The sequence below is a fragment of the Hipposideros armiger genome, unplaced genomic scaffold (genome assembly GCF_001890085.2).
Source record: "Hipposideros armiger isolate ML-2016 unplaced genomic scaffold, ASM189008v1 scaffold_116, whole genome shotgun sequence".
In the NCBI taxonomy this organism is placed as follows: domain Eukaryota; kingdom Metazoa; phylum Chordata; class Mammalia; order Chiroptera; family Hipposideridae; genus Hipposideros; species Hipposideros armiger.
Genome location: NW_017731466.1, coordinates 831,025 through 847,074, shown reverse-complemented (window position 1 = coordinate 847,074; position 16,050 = coordinate 831,025). Strand labels below are relative to the sequence as shown.

Here is a 16,050-nt window from a genome sequence, read left to right as displayed (position 1 = left end):
TGGTTAGAAACCTGTTAAGAGGAAATCGCTACAGACCACACTGGAAACGCTGCCACAAGGACAGGATGTTAGAAATAATTTAAAGCAAGAAACAGCTGGGACACGACAAGAAATCAAATGTGGCAACGGTGGTGTGAGTAAATAGTCCAAGATGGCTTAGCACATGCTATCAAGCCAACGGGTGGACGGTGGGGGACGGACATGGGAAGATTAGGGATGAGTCTTTCGGGAGAACCCATTTGTCATGTTGATGCATACATGTATCTAAAAATAACTTTCTGTTTTATGATTGCTTTTAAATGTAATAATTTAAAGTGACAGACGTATCTGCAAAGGAGGGCTATGACCTTCTCTGAGGGAATGAAGCAGGTAGCCCCAGTACCGTCAGTTTTCACCTCCCCTCCCCCACTAATCAAGCTTTGAAGGAAAAAAAAAAAAAAAAGAAAGAAATGAAAAAAAGATATAGTCCCTCTCTGGAGGCGCTTCTGCACCAATGGATTATCACTCTGGTTCTCTGACTAGAAGGCCAGAAGTCAGGCTGCCATTAGCCCAAAGTGGCAGGCGCACAAGTGTACTGACAAGAACACCCATCTCTGCATGGAAGAAGAGGCCAGGGTGGCTGTAGAGGGTCTGTTCCCCTATGATGCAAAAGAGCAAGGATGCTGAAACAAAGCTCGCGCGTACCTGGTTTGCACTCATACAGGTCACAGCACTCTCCCGGCTTCCCTGAGGCTTTGGACACTAGTATGTTCAGGTATCCTGGCTGGCAGACTTTGCGCAGGCAGCCCGCAGGGTCGCACACGCAGCGGCTGGGTAAGGGGCAGCACTCCCCGGGAGGAGCATAGCCCTCGATCAGAACAGAGTCTTCAGGACAACGCGGAGAGAACTGGACTTCACATCGGGCCTTGGAGCAATCTGGCTTCTCTTCTAAATGGGAGAGAAAGAATTTAGCACGTGCCCAACGGCAGTGAGGGGCACTGTCATCAGAAGCACAGGCAGCCCCGAAGATCTGTTTACACTGCAAAGAGGAGGGGGGAGAGGAGATCTGGTGGAAATCCTCAAGCTCAGCTTAGCTCAGCTTAGCTAGCCATGCAGACCTCTCCTGAGATCTGTTCATGACACTGGAACGTGAGGCTGAGGTCGCCTCTGCCTCCATCTTCCCACTCACTTGTGCTGATCAAAGTCCAGCGTATCGACCAAAATAAAGAAAGGCAAAGGGAAGATGCTTCCATGACCTGGAGAATCTGAAAACTGGACTCAATCACTGGCTAAATGAGAGACCTTTGACTTTAAAAGGAGTTTCAAGGGCTGTTCTTTGAAAACAGTGCATGTTTAAACACCAAAATGGACCCACAAATACATCATGGCCACTCCAAGGACTGGAGACAACATGCATAATAAGCAACATGGAATGGCTCAACCTCCAAGCTCTGAATTTTGAGGAGATAAACTTAGTAAGATTCTATGATTCTATGACGTGCAATCTTAGCAAGATGGATAGTGAGCCAAATTCCCATGTAATTTCCCTAAATGAGAGCTGGTGTTTCTATCTCTAGCAGAGATCCATCAACTGTACCTCGTTCTCCTTTCTCTAGTATTATGTATTGATCTATTGCTGCATCTCAACTTTATAAATAAATCAAACACAGTCCTAGCTTCTGGAGCCCTCATTCTCTTGGTTTAAGCCTTTAAGAAACCGACACCAACATTAGGTCCTTGAGGAGGAGACTGCAATATACTAAATCAAAAGCACATCCTCATAGCCCCCATGACCTTTGGGGGAGTAGGGAAGAGAGCTCAAAAAATGTTGGGTGAAAAGGGCATCATGTGGTATTGGGGTACAGTATCATGAGCTCCGTATTTCCTAAAGATTTCCACACAGAATCACAGAGCAGGGTTAGGCCTAAGAGGTCACCTCGTCTTCTCAACTAAAAATTTTAGTCAATTCTGTAGATAAAGAACCAGAAGCACAGGAGTTCATGTGATCTGCCTAAGGTCAGTGGTAAAACTAAAGCAAAGACCCAGGCCACCTACTTCCAGTTCACTTAGCTCTTTATATTACACAAGTAGATCTATTTCCAAAACCAAGTGTTCCTCAGGTCGTTCTCTGCCTTAACTGCTGTATCTTTCATTTCAATGTCCACCTTCCTTGTCTAACTACTTCTTGTCTAACCAACACATGGCATAGGAGAGCCTTCATACTCATAGTTCTAGTACATCCATTAAAAAACATACTTACTGAGCACCTGCTGTTCCAGCAGCTTGAGCTACACTATCGAGAGAAGAAACATAGATCCCTGCTCTCAAAAAGTTTATCATGCAGTGGAGGGTGACAGAAAACAAACAGTAAGCATTATAAATCTGCAAACTATACAGGTAGTACAGGGTAGTAAGTGCTTTGGAGAAAAAACAGAGCAAGAGGGAATTCGAGTGCATAGAAGAAGTGGAAGGGCAGCTACAATTTGGTGGGAACAGGCATCCCTGAGAAGCTGACGTTTGAACAAAGACTTGAAGGAGTGAGGGGGTGGGCAGTGGAGATGTCTGGGAGAAGGGCACCCAGGAGAAGGAACGGCTAATGTACCCCTGCGTGTCCCAGGATGAGCAAGGGGGCCACTGTGGCTCCAGCAGGACAGATGGAGGATGCATATATCCTATTTTCACCTTATAGCCCCAAGCAACTGCCTTGAGAAGAGAACATAATTAAGTCAAGAGAAGCTCCACTCTACCCCGTCAGTGTGGGCCGAACAAAGCAAAGAGCTGAGGAGTAGACAGTGACTCCTGACTGTGGGAGGACTGATTGAGACAGAGAGTTTGTAAAGTGGACTCAGTTGGCCTAGTGGGCTAATACTAACATGTGGTCTCATAATTAATAAGAGCTCTGTGACTTTAATTGTAAATAGCACTTAATTTCTACTCTTGCTAATGGCCTATAATTAACTTATTCTGCATCACATTCTGCATCACCTTTCTGTTGTACAAAATACTTGGTATGTATAAAGAGACTTTTCAAACATATGCTTCCATAAAACATGTTTTCATTAAAACCCGGCATATTAGATCTTCCTAGTTATTCTTCTCTTTATGCTCCTTTTAACATCCCAACATTGTCACTTATGGATGTGTGTTTTGCAGTTCCAGCCTTACAAGATTTATTTACTTATTAAGAACTGCCTTTGTAATAAAAGTGAGATAAGGTAGGCTGCCACAGACACTGGACCACTGTCAGAAAAGACTTAAGAATGTTAAAAATGAGGGTTGAATCTTACTAAATGCTTTTCCAACGTCTCTCAAGATGATCATTATTGGCTTTCCCTTTCATTTACTAATTAGTACATTTTCAACCATCCTTGTTTTTTTTAGAATAAACCCTGTTTCAAAAGATCCAGCTGGACTTGACTTCATTACATTTTAAGATTTTTAAATGTATAAGCTTGAGTAATATTAATCTGTAGCTCTGTCCTTTGTGTATGCATGGTGGCCTCATCCAGTCTTAGTTTTAGAGTTATGAGAACTTTTTCTGGTTTCCTTTTCTTTTTTTTTTGAAGATTTTATTCGGGAGTTGGGGGAGGGGAACAGCGTTGGGGAATTGGGGAAGGGAAACAGACAAGTTGCTGTCATTTTGTTCCTCAGTCTAGTTGTGGAGGACGTTGCTTCACTGGCGCATGTTGATATTATGATCATTGCACTCTTCCTGGTTGAGGCAGATCAGTCGCCGGTCACTGGATGGCGGCTCACGGCACCTCACACCGGCTGCCGGCCCTTCACGGTAGCTTACGGCAGCCCACTGCAACAGGGACTAAAGCCTACGCCGTCGCTGGCCACTCACAGCAGCCCAGCTCCAGGTTGAGCTGTTGTTCACAATCTTAGCTGTAGAGGGCGCAGTGTCACTGGCCCATGTGGGAACTGAACCGGCGGCCCTGCTGCTCAGGGCTTGTAATCCCAAGCCAACTCTTAACCAACTGAGCCACTGGGCCGGCCCAGTTACGCAAACTTTTTCAATGAGCTGTTTCACATTCTACCTCTTTCTCTGCTGTAAAACATTTTAAATAACAGGAATTATCTATTCTTTGAAGTTTTCTTAAAACTCACCTGTGAAATTATCTGAACTTGGTATTTTTTTAAACAGGGAAAGGATGGATTTCTTCTTTGGTTATTAGATTAGATTATAACACCTGTGTTCTACCATTTTAGAATCATCTGTACTAACATAGTTTAGTAATAATGCTATCTAATTCACTTAGAGTTTCAAATTCATTTTAGGCTCTATTGACTAAGCTTTCTTTTTTTGTAGTTTATATGTTCATCAATTCTTCTGAGTTTTTAAATTTCTTCCTTCTTTGTCTTCCTAATTTATTTTTTTCTCAAGTGTTTTAAGATTAATGCTTAGCTTGCTTCTATTTTATTTTCTTAGAAAGGCTCATAATTTTAATTATGATTTTAATACTTTAGCCAAATGTTGCTTTGGTTACATTTTAATGCATTACTCTCAGTGTAGCTCATTTCTAAATAATCTATAATTCAACTTTGATTTCCTCTTTAAAGACTTACAAGAATGCAATTAAATTTCTGCATAGGTACACTTATTTTTGCCTTTCCTTTTGATTTTTAATTTATAGTTTCATTGTCTTGCTGCCAGAGAATGTAGGCTATACAATTTTCTACTTCTGTTAAATTTTTGAGTTTATGTTTTTGTTTTTTTGGCATGTGTGTGTGTATAAACGTGGCCTACATCCAACTTTAAAATACACAGATATTTGAAAATAACGTGCTCTTTGTTTATTGAATTCAAACTTACAAATCTATTAAATCAAGCTTCTTAATTATGACAGTAGAGTCTCTTATATTTTTTATCTACTTTCTAAGAGGAGTCTAAAAAAAATCTCCCACTATGAACCGGTAACTTCTCCTTGTATTTCTAACCGTTTTTACTTTAAACTTTCAAGGCTGTGTTCACTTCATGACTAGCAGGCATAAGATTTAAGCCTGTGACACTGACTTAACAAATTGTAAAACAGTGCTTTCAAAGCATTTAGATTTCTAAGATCTATATCTTTAAGTTTTAATTGCTAACTTCCTTAGCTTTATTCTTCTCTCCTTTCAACGCTCTATTTACCTTTCAATAGATTTATCCAGAACCCTCACTCATCCAGCATCCTTCCCTTCCCCCAACCAGTCAACGGCCTGTCACTTAAACCCAACCATGGTTACCATAGCATCAGGAATTGTTTTTCTGGTACCTTCTTTCCCAGCCTGTTTCTAAATAAGTCTTCCAGTAAATTTCATTTAGTCATCTATGTCTCTATTTCATCTCTCTTACATGGAGAAAATGGAGGATGCTACAGCCACACCATGCGTTTTCCATCATTTAGGAGGCTTTTCTGACATTACCTCTGAATTTTTACTTTTATCCATTTGAAAAGAAGCCTCTCCTGACTCTTTCCCTATGGTGTCTCACAAATCTATATATAATACTTAAGTTCATTAACAAGCTTTTCAGTCTGGTTGCCCTGGCAACCGCTTTGCATCTGGAATTAAAAAAAAAAAAATCAACAAAAACTGCCCCAGATATAGCAAGACTAAAGTTACAGTATCACTTGAAACAGGTGTAATTAAGGGAAAATAAACTGGTTTCACCATTTTAATAATCTTCCTGTAAGAGGTTAGTTCTTAAAATATTAGCAGGGTCACCCAGTACTGAAGCAATTCTACAAGAATCACGGACAGTTTGTATCAATCCTAGTCACTTTAGCCCCCGTGTGACTGCGTGTTGGCCAGCTGTAGACCTTCTCTAGGTCTGTATGTCAACAGGGAAAGTGCAATTATGATCTACAGGTAGCAAATGTATTCAAGAGTATTTCGCTTAAACACAGATTTAAATAAAACCAAAGCCAAACAAAAAACTACTAGATGGGAAGCGAAAAAAAGAGAAGGGAAAAATGATATTGCCGGAATCTTATTATATCTACTTAATTTTTGTAGAGTCCCATGCATCTGCCACGGAAATCTTCCTCCTCTTTCAACAGCTCTAAAATAGTCTCTTAAAAACAACAACAAAAAAACGCTGCACACTTATTAATGGAAAACAGATTCACAAAGAATGGACTAGTAAAATTCTTATAGGCAACTAACTACAAAGTCGATGCTGCTGAGTACTCCGCCCTTTCCTAAAATCCATCCCAATTTTCACACATGTACATGCACGCAAGCAGCACGGGATCATTCTGAGAGAATTCTTGGGAGTTCCCACTACAGATATTTCCAGAGACCCCAAATTTGATGAAGCCCCGATATCACAGAATTTAGCAGGTAAAGCACAGAGTAAAGCGGGGAACAGCCTGCTCTCCCTGTTTTCCCCACACCTCACTCTTGGTATTTTCCCTCCCTTACAATCTGAAGTCCTAGAGTAGCTACGGCATCAGCCTAGGTAGGGTACCACGGGAATCCCTTGGTGGTCCTGGGAGACAAATATGGTACTCGCTGAGGTGCAATCAGTGCAGTCCTTGCCAATCCTTTTTTCACTCGTTCACCCAACAAATATTTACTGAATGACTTCCTTGTGTCAGGGGTTCCAGGCACAGGGCGTAGAGCGGGAAATGAAAACAAAGTCCTTGCCTTCCTGGATTTACAATTCCAGAGGAGTCAGACAAGCAAACAGCCACACAGCATAATGCCAGGTGGTGATTAACGCTTTGAAGGAGAATCAGCAATGTGGGTGTATTGCATTAGCCAGGTGGGGGAGGGCAGGTCTAAGGATGTGGCACCTGCACAGAGACCTGAATGAAAGAAAGGAGAAGGTGTACAAATAAGAGGGCAGGAGTGCCGCAGACACAGCGAACAGCAAGAAGAAAGCACTAAGGCAAAAAGGATCATATGCTCCGAGTACTGAAATATGCCTCCCAACGATTAAGACGAAACCTAAACCAGGATAATTCACCAGCAGAAAATACCAACAAACACAAGAAAAACATTTTGGTGGATAATGTTTCTTACTAAGGATTCAATTCCCATGACCATGCTAGAGAAATGAAAACAATCTCCACTAATTGGGCACCTTCTCTGTGTGAGGCATCATGCCTCTACTTGTTGTCACACCCCTTTGCACTCCCATGTGAAGAAGAGATGACATCTTCATCTCGACTTGGCAGAAGAGGAGGCAGGCATCGAGAAGCTATGAAACTTGGCTGAGATCACAAAGCAAGTGGCAGAGACTCCAAAGCCCATAATCTTCCCACCAAGTCCACAGCGCTGAAAGCAAGAGGAACTTCAACTTTCCTAGTCGGCTTTCCTGGTATTTGTATGGCTACACTTTTGCTCACATATACAGTGCAAAGTTAATTAGCAAAGATAAAGCGGTTTGGGGTCTTGGGTGTGTCCTCCTCTCTTTGGGGTTGGCCACCCTCATCTCATTTGCTCCTAGGCCTTGGAGACATCACATGATAAGAGGAGGCGCCTTCTTGTACCCAGGATTATTTTGCTCTGAAAACCTTCTATTGCAAATGCAAGGCATATGTCATCCTGTTTTTAAATTTAGAGGCTGACTCCTTTTAAAATTACACTGTGAATTCTTTTCATTCACATTCCGTGATTTTATCATAACCTTTTTTGGCAAGCTTCGCGGTGAAGACTTGTTCCACACAATCATAACCCCGAGGGGAAAAATTAGGCTTGTTGATACAGTCTCAGAAATATTTCATATTTCAGCTCGTTCAGAAATACCAGCTGTACCTTCCCAGCACTTTCTTTTACTCAGATTTTAGCATTTAGCAGTGGTGGAATCTACAGAGCCTTTTCTTGGTGGTTTGTTAACGACACCATATGAAATTGTTTTCAGTTACCTAATAAAGTTAGTTTGCATCATACTAGAATATAAATTAGCCAAATAGAAAAAAAAAATTAAAAGATCTGTAAGACTGCAACATGTGCTAGTTTAGTGGTTTTCAACACTGGCTGTGCGTTAGTGTCATTTACAAAGATTTTAAGAATACCACTGTCTGGATCCCACCTTAAATCAATTAAAGCAGAATTTCTGGGGGGAGGAGCCTGGGAATTAATATTTGGATCAGTCGCTCCCTGGGTAATTTTACTGGGTGAATAGGGCTGTGAATCACTGCGTTACTCCTCCAAGCAAGCTGGGAATCTGTACAGTGAAGTTCTCTATTGACAATCGAGCTTCGCCAAGAGTGTGTTCAAACGGCAGCTGGCCAAATGCCAAAGCAGCACTGAGCCTTCCAGCTTTCTGCCTGTAAGCAAGTGGTCCATGCTGCATGCTGAGCCCCACCGCACCGCTAGGCATCTCCCAGACCACACATCTTTTCTACTCAGGATGTTACTGAATTGGGTTTGAAAAGGATGCATTAGATTAAAGAATTTGGCCACCAAAGGGTGGCCCCTGTACCAGCAACATCAGCATCACCTGGGAGCTTGTGACAGCTGCAGAGGCTTGGACCCCTGTGCCAGGCCTGCTGAATCAGAACCTGCATTTTAGCAAGACTCCTAGGCGATTCAGCTGTATCATGATGTTTGAGACAAAGGGATCTAGAGTGGTGGTTCTCAAACAGTGGGCCACAGACCAGCGTGTGAGCATATGCTGGGTACTTGCTAGGAACGCAAATTCTAAGGCCCCACATCAGATCTCTGCAGAAACTCTGGGGTGATGCCCAATAATCTGTTTGAACAACCCCCACCCCACACTCCCAGGAGATTCTCACACACGTGTGACGTTTGAAAACCACAGCTAGAATACTGATTCTCAACCCTGGCAGTACATTAGAATCCGCTGGAGAGCTTTAAAAATCCAGAAGCTCAGAGTTCCCCCAAAACTAATTAAATCAGAATCACTGGAAGTGGGACCCTAGTATCAGTATTTTTAAAAGTCCCTCAGATGACCCCAATGTGAAGTCAAGGTTAATCAACTGTTCTAGCTGCTGCTGCCCATCCCATAACTCCATATTCCCAGAGGATCGGAAGCTGCTTTAGTTCTTAGGAAATCTGAATCAACAGGTTCTCTGGGACCTTCCTGGACAAGGCCAGAGCTTCCTGGGAGGAATAAAAAGTGCTGAGGGTGGCATGGAGCCACCTCTGGTGGTAGATGGAGGGGTAGAGGGGGTAGGGATTGAGAAAGCCAGACTCCAAAGGTGTGTGTATGCATCCCACTGAACTTCAAATCACAGTATACAAAAATTTATGAGAATTTTGAGCCAGAGGCATTTTATTTTATTATCTGTTAATTCACACCCAGAACATGTGTTCAACTTATTCCCAGAGGGATTTGCCATTCAAATAATTACATTTATATATCCATACACAGTAACAAATTTTCAAAATGGAACAATGTTTTAAAATCTGGCAATAAAATACGGCCTAAGGATAGTTTGGATAAATGTACAAAGCACGGAAGATTGATTTCGAAAGTATAATTTTTTTTACCTAATAAGCTACAGCCTTCTCTGAATACCTGCCCCCACTTTTTTTTTTTTTGCCATAAACACAAGCTCACAAAAAAGGAATGAAAATTATTAAGAGAATGGGACAAATGACTAATGAGGAAAACTTGAACGAAATTTGTATCATCAGTTCAGCAATATCTTAAGAGAAATCTTCACAGCGGCTTGAAAATGTCATAAAGGCATAAACACTAGAAATGAAGAACTCCCCTGGGTGGTGTTTAAACGGAAGGCAACATCCATTACACAACACAAACAAAGCCTCAGTTCTGCTGAGTGATTGATTCTGTTGCTCTGGGTGGGTCACTTTCCACACTTCAAGCTTTCCTCCCTGAGGAAGGGGTGCTGCAACTTGGTTCTTCCCTTTGTGTAATGACGACACTCATTTGGAAACATATAAAATGTCAGATTTTAAAGGGGTGGGAATGAAGGGTCTGGTGTCCCTCATCTGCAAAATGAGGGGCTGGCATTTGTGGAGGTCTTCTACGCACATCCTCCAGCCAGAAAAGTTACGGCCCTGAGTCCTATGCAATCAGGTCCCAGGGGCTCCTGGGCCCCTGAGGAAGGCCAACCAATAGTTTCTGAATTAAAGGAGAAGCCAGTCCTTTTCTCTTAAAATGCCAGTGTTTGTTAATGCTGTAGAGTTTCCGCAGGATACTAGAAAATGTGGTCTGAACATGATATTAAAAAACAAGGAACAGTAAACCAAGGGTCTTGTCAGTAATACTGTCACATAGATTCCTCAGTCCCAGAGGTAGTCTTTAGTCAAAAGTCTTTAGAAGGACGCCAAAGAATATTATGTGCTGATCCAAGGCCTTGAGATTCCTGAAAGTGACTATACTTAAAGCGATTAACACGATACATTAAGAATAGAAAGGTTGCAGAACAGCGTGAAGGAAGGACAGGCAGAGACATCATAAAACACTGCACTGGGGTGTCTCCGATGACGACAGCAGTCCCCAAAAAAGAACAGCAGCTACTGAACTGTTCAAGTGGTAGCTCTCAGGAGGGACTGCACGTTCTGAAGAAAATCCATATGGGTAAAAATACAGAAGTAGATTTTTGAAAAACTAGTTTGGCCATTTTTTTTTTCTCTTCCTTCTTTTTAATTTCTGTTTTACTGAAGATAAATTACTTGTTTATACCACTTCCTAGTCATTTAACAGGGGTTACTTTTTCACTCCTTTTTTATCTTTTTTTTTTTTTTATATGGGAGCCAGTATATTGCTGGTTTATTACAAAGGTGTTTGGAAGCCAGAAAGAACTACATTCAAATCTTGGCTTTTTTACAACTAGCTGTGTGATCTTTGGCAAGTTTCTTGACCTCTCTGAGTCAGTTTCCTCAGGGTTGTTATAAGAGCTAAGTGAAATAGTATATATTGCAGGTGGCCCTATGCCTGGTACATCTAATTATCAATTACTAGATTCATCACCATCATTATCAGTTGCTAGAAGTCTAGGCTTTGAGTCAGACCTCAGAATATTCATATACTCATATTACACAGAGCATAAAAATACTTCCTCTACAAGACTATTTTGGAGATTAAAAGACTATATACATTCGATATTACATAAATATGATATTTATATAATGAAATATTACATTATAAAAATAAAGTATTTCATGTATTTTGTATGCATGAATATATGTATATATATGCATACACACACACACATACTCACACACATAAACACATACAGAGCACTCTTAGACTCTCATGTGAGATCACTTCCCCCTCTCATTTTATTTTAAATCTGCTGCCCAATATAATGTCTAGAACACATACGTGATCATTAAATGCTTCCTATTGTTGATAAAGGTGAAGTTCATTGGGAAACACACACACACACACACACACACACACACACTCACACGATATATATATATCCCCATACAAATCGTCATCTTAGCATTCTAAAAGTTTACAAGTGCTATTTTCTCTGTCAGCTTCCACTACTTTCTTAATTCCTTAAAACAAACAAACAGAAATAACAACAACAAAAAAACCCACTACTTTTTCAGAGAACAGTCTTTGCTCTTTGCAGAGAGACGGAAGGAAGGCTGCCTTATACAGGTCGTTTTCCCTGGAGATTCCTCCCCAGCTCTTTCTGCATTCAAGGTGGACGGGCCTAGCTTACAAAGTTATCACACTGACAAGATGGCATATGATGGTAATGAGTGCCTCCCCAAACAAACAAAGGCCTCCTGACACTTATACCTTTCCAGTAAAGGCCTTCCGTGGTGAGAAAGTGCTTCTTCACTGCCAACCACCTCTGGTGGGCAGCCCCTCTCAGAACAGCCTCATTCCCTTCTCAGAACTTTCTCTGAGGCCTCTCCACCCTTCTGACCGTTCCTTCAGCTCCAGCACCAACTTCCTAATCAGCCTTGCCCTGGGCCAAGCAAGCCCCTGAAAGGGCCCCGGGTTTCTATGCCTTCTTTGTCCTCTTTGTGTACCCACGGCGCAAACCCTCGTCAACCACCACCGCCAAGAGGGCACCCGGAGACTACAAATATGTGAGCTGCAGCTGAGCAAAGGGACGTGTTTACTTTCCATCCTGAACTACAACTTGACCTGCAGCGAAAACAAAAATACTGCAATGTGTATTTTTTTCCCAGAAATGATAATTATAGTACTCCAAACATTTTTCAAACTTCCAACTACCAAAATGGAAAAGGCATTTCAGAAAATAATTTATTAAATAGGCACTTACATTCTTGGTAGCCCTTACATGGAAATTTTTTTTTTCCTTCCTGGCCATCAAAGGGCTTGGCTCCTGGCTCAAAACCCTCTTCCAGGGCAAGGTGGGGTCCAGCCTGTGGAGCTGAGAAGTAGATGGCTAAAGAGCCCTCCCTAGTCCTCCCAGCCTGCATGGCTTTTAGCTCCTTTTCCCACTTCAAAAATACCAGTGATTTAAGAATCAGAGTTTGTACGTGGGGTGATAGAAAGGTACTTCGGCACATCTGGCTGATGATATACCTGAGCCAGAAGCAGGAGGCCAGAGCGGCTCCTGGTACCAAATACAGGATGTACAGTGTTTAGGCTCCCCTGAGGGCATCATGTAAACCCCAGCTCATGTTCACTCCTCTCTCTGAACAGATGGCTTCCTCACCTCATTCTCCACCTGGTCCTTTTCCTCCAGGCAAAGCTTTTCGGGACCCAGCCAGTATTCCCATCAGGGTACGGCCACTGTCACTCTACTCCACTCGCAGGCATTCCAATACTCCTTGGAACACTGGTTCTCACTTGAGCATGCTGGGGGACGTTTTAAGGCTGCTGAACCTCCAGGGTTGCTGATTTAGTTGGGCTGAGCTGGGGCTTACCAACGTGCATTTCTCACCACTTCACAGGTTACTTACTGATGCCACTGTCCAGGTACCATGCTTAGGGAACTGTCGCTTTAGACTGCAGCTGCTGGAATATTTTAGTCTCTTGTAAGCTCTACCGCCATCTCTCCTCCCCCTAGGCGAAGCGGCCTCTCCCTGTCTCTGTCTGTCTCTCTAGCTGACTCTCGGTGTAAGAGGACAGTGATGTGCTTCATGAACCTGATGGATCCGAACAACAGCGGTCCCAGCCAATCTCATCCTCTTCTGTATCAAATAGCAACCCACATGGAGCTACCGTCCCAGGCGTGAGATAAAACGAAGTGCAGCGCATGAAGACAGCAGGCAGACTGTTCAGACCTATATGCTGGGCGGCAGGGAGAAGGTAGGGTTGCTGCCAAAACGAACACTGTGCTTAGTGTTGGGGCTGCTCCCATATTTCAGAAATGGCACTTATTTCTAAATATTTTCAAATACAACAGAAGACAAGTGATTCCATAAATGAGCCTTACCAGGTGAATTAAAGGGAACAAAAGAGTTTCTGATGAACCGATTCTCACAAATTGGTACTCTGATAATTGGGAATTTGTGGTAATTTGGAATAAGAGTGTCGTGAAATATAACTTTACAGGTGTTATGGGGACCAGGATCCACAAAGTTGCTAGACTTAAGTTCCTTTTAATTTTTTTTTGTGTGTGTGACTCAATATGTACTGTATAGCCCTTGTCCATATAGTATTCCAACCAGTGGGAAGAGAGAAAAGTGAAGGGAAGGGCACAAATCTAAAGGGCATAATGTGAAAAGTTACACTATTGCTTCTGCTCCCTTCATATGGCCAGGACTTAGTCACATGGCCACATTTACCTGCAAGGGAGTCTGGGAAATGTAGTTTTTATTCTGGGTGACCATATCTCCAATTAAAATTTTATATCTATGGGAGAAGAAGACAATGGACACATAGACATAGGGACGAGAAACGTTTAAGTTTCTTAAGTAAATAAACTATATAAACAATGGAAGTATATTGCCCTTTGAAGAATGAAAGTTAAAAAAGCATTCTGAAGAATCATTTGAGAAATACTCAAGCAATATATGTGTTTACCAAACACCTACATCAATATGTTAAAAATATTGGGAAAACTCATATTCATTTAGAAACTTCACAAATATTTAATTATCAACTACCATGTATGAGAGACTGTAATAAGTTGTACATTTTAATAAAACATGTACATATACAAAACCCTTCGTCATCAGGGAGCCTAGATTTTTCCATACTCACGAACTTTAAGCAGAAAGCCTGGGCTTTTTTTGAGATGTTCTATAACTCAAAATTTTCAACAAATTAGTCTAATCCTTCCTACAATTAAGGTATGAAAAAAATGGGTTGGAGATTTGAAAACATAACTACAAGAGAGGAGAGGAACTGATACGCTGCTTCTTGCAGAAGAATGTGGGACTGGGTGTGTCTACAGAGCTGACTTGTCCAAGAACAGTTTTCTTCGTCAGAAACTCTGAGATATAATCGGAGAAAACCCTGGCCTAGAGAAGCCAAATATCTTGCCTGAGGGTCATTCACCTAATGAATGCTGAGGCAGGGCCAGAGGCCAGGTCTCCCACAGAAGCCTATACTGACTGGTTCCACCAAGCCACACGCTCATCATGCTAACTTCCTCATCCTTTGGTCTGCAGTCTGCATCTTTTCCTGATAGTTATTCCCCTCTCTCATAATACTTAAAACGGCTTAGAATTTAGCTTAAAAATTTGATCACAAAACACCTGTATCGTGAAATCAGCTCGTTTTATCATGAAAAATTTGATCACAAAGCTCCTGTATCATGACATCAGCTCAACAGACAAACCAAAAGTAACCCACTCTAAGTGGAGTGACTAAGAAAGGTCAGAAGAGCAACCTCTGGTCATAGGGTGGCTGTGGTGCTGTCCACGACCCAGGTGCTGATAGGCTACACACTCGCACAGGCAAAGCCTTGCCTGCCCTCTGAGACGCGGGGAACACATACACTGGGAACGGGCAGGACGGCAGGCCTGCCATGATGGACCACAGGGGCCATCTGTGTGCACACCAAGGGCCTTTGGACTGGGGGCCGGGAAGGAGACAGCTCCATGCGGAATACCCTCGGGCCTCATACCACAGGGTTTCTCTGTAACAACCTAATCCGCAGGAAGTAGACATGTGGCAATTTCTCCTAGTCCTTTCAGAAGATGAAACCCAGCCAGAGAAAAGTGGAAACTCTAAGACTAGAGGCGCTGGCAATACCAGACAGGGTCTGTCAGCATTAAATATGGTAGAAAGCCTCACATGGAGGCCGAGTATCTGCTTCCAGGGCCTTGGCGTGGTGTAGCCTGTACCTCTGAAAATCCCCTTCATCCTGCCATGGCTCCCTCACATTTTAAGCTTCTTTGCTCTTCTCCCTGATTTTATGGTGGACTTGATTTATCTGGACATCTGCACCTGGTGATGGCTGAAATCCTACTGATATGTGTAACCCCTGAAATTTAGACCCTGTCCTGATACTGAGAGGATGCTGCTGCCTGTCTTTTCAGGGTACTATGGGTCCCCTGTCTAGAAAATGAAGAGAGAGCCAGACTTCGTATTCCTTCTCCGTGTCCTCCTGTTCCTTTTCTTACCACTTTCCTGTTGTGAAGTTACAGCTACCTCATCCCTCGGAGAGCCACTGTTTAAAATTCAGGGTTTATGTCAGTACTATCCTTTGTTCCATGAGACTATAAAAACTTGCCTTGGATAGGGAAAGGGCACCTCATAGGGGGCTGGATATAAACAAGGGGGAGAGGTAATCCCACAGTTGTTCATTAGTGGTATTGGGAGCTTATAGGCATGCTGTACATGAATTTCTCTTCTAAGTATCTTTTAACAACAGACTAAGAAAGCATCCTTCCTCCCTGACTTGCTGTGCTGTCTCAAAACTGCAGAATCTAGGGTGACTATTGTCCCAATTTCTTGTTCTCCTTGGAGATACCACCGTTTCATTGCCCTCCCTATTCAAGACGATTTCTTCCTAGGAAGGTAAGAGATTCTGATGAGCCAGAAATTCCTTTAAAAAGCACAGACAGTGTTTGATATAAGTGGCTACTGATATATGCTAGGAATTTTACCTGATCTTAAAGCTGTAAACAAGAGATTTGAGACATCTCAACTGATCTGCAAGATTAATGGTATAATTTAAAAGGGCTATTCAGTCACCATATCATTATTAGGCCTCCTATGAGAGAGAGAGAAGGGGGGGTGGAGAGGGAGAGAGAGAG

The 16,050-nt window shown here is 42.3% G+C and overlaps 1 protein-coding gene across 4 annotated transcripts in view; it reads right to left on the bottom strand.

Annotated features, from left to right (window-relative positions):
* Positions 1 to 16,050, bottom strand: part of CRIM1 (cysteine rich transmembrane BMP regulator 1) — a 187,734-nt gene that overhangs the window by 105,512 nt on the left and 66,172 nt on the right. For 3 of the 4 annotated variants that reach the window (XM_019647786.1, XM_019647789.1, XM_019647787.1), the window contains exon 3: positions 685 to 927. The exons of the other annotated variant lie outside the window; for it this stretch is intronic. In XM_019647786.1, the coding sequence (XP_019503331.1) occupies positions 685 to 927 (243 nt within the window). The remainder of the gene's footprint in view (positions 1 to 684; positions 928 to 16,050) is intronic. 4 annotated transcript variants of the gene reach the window in all.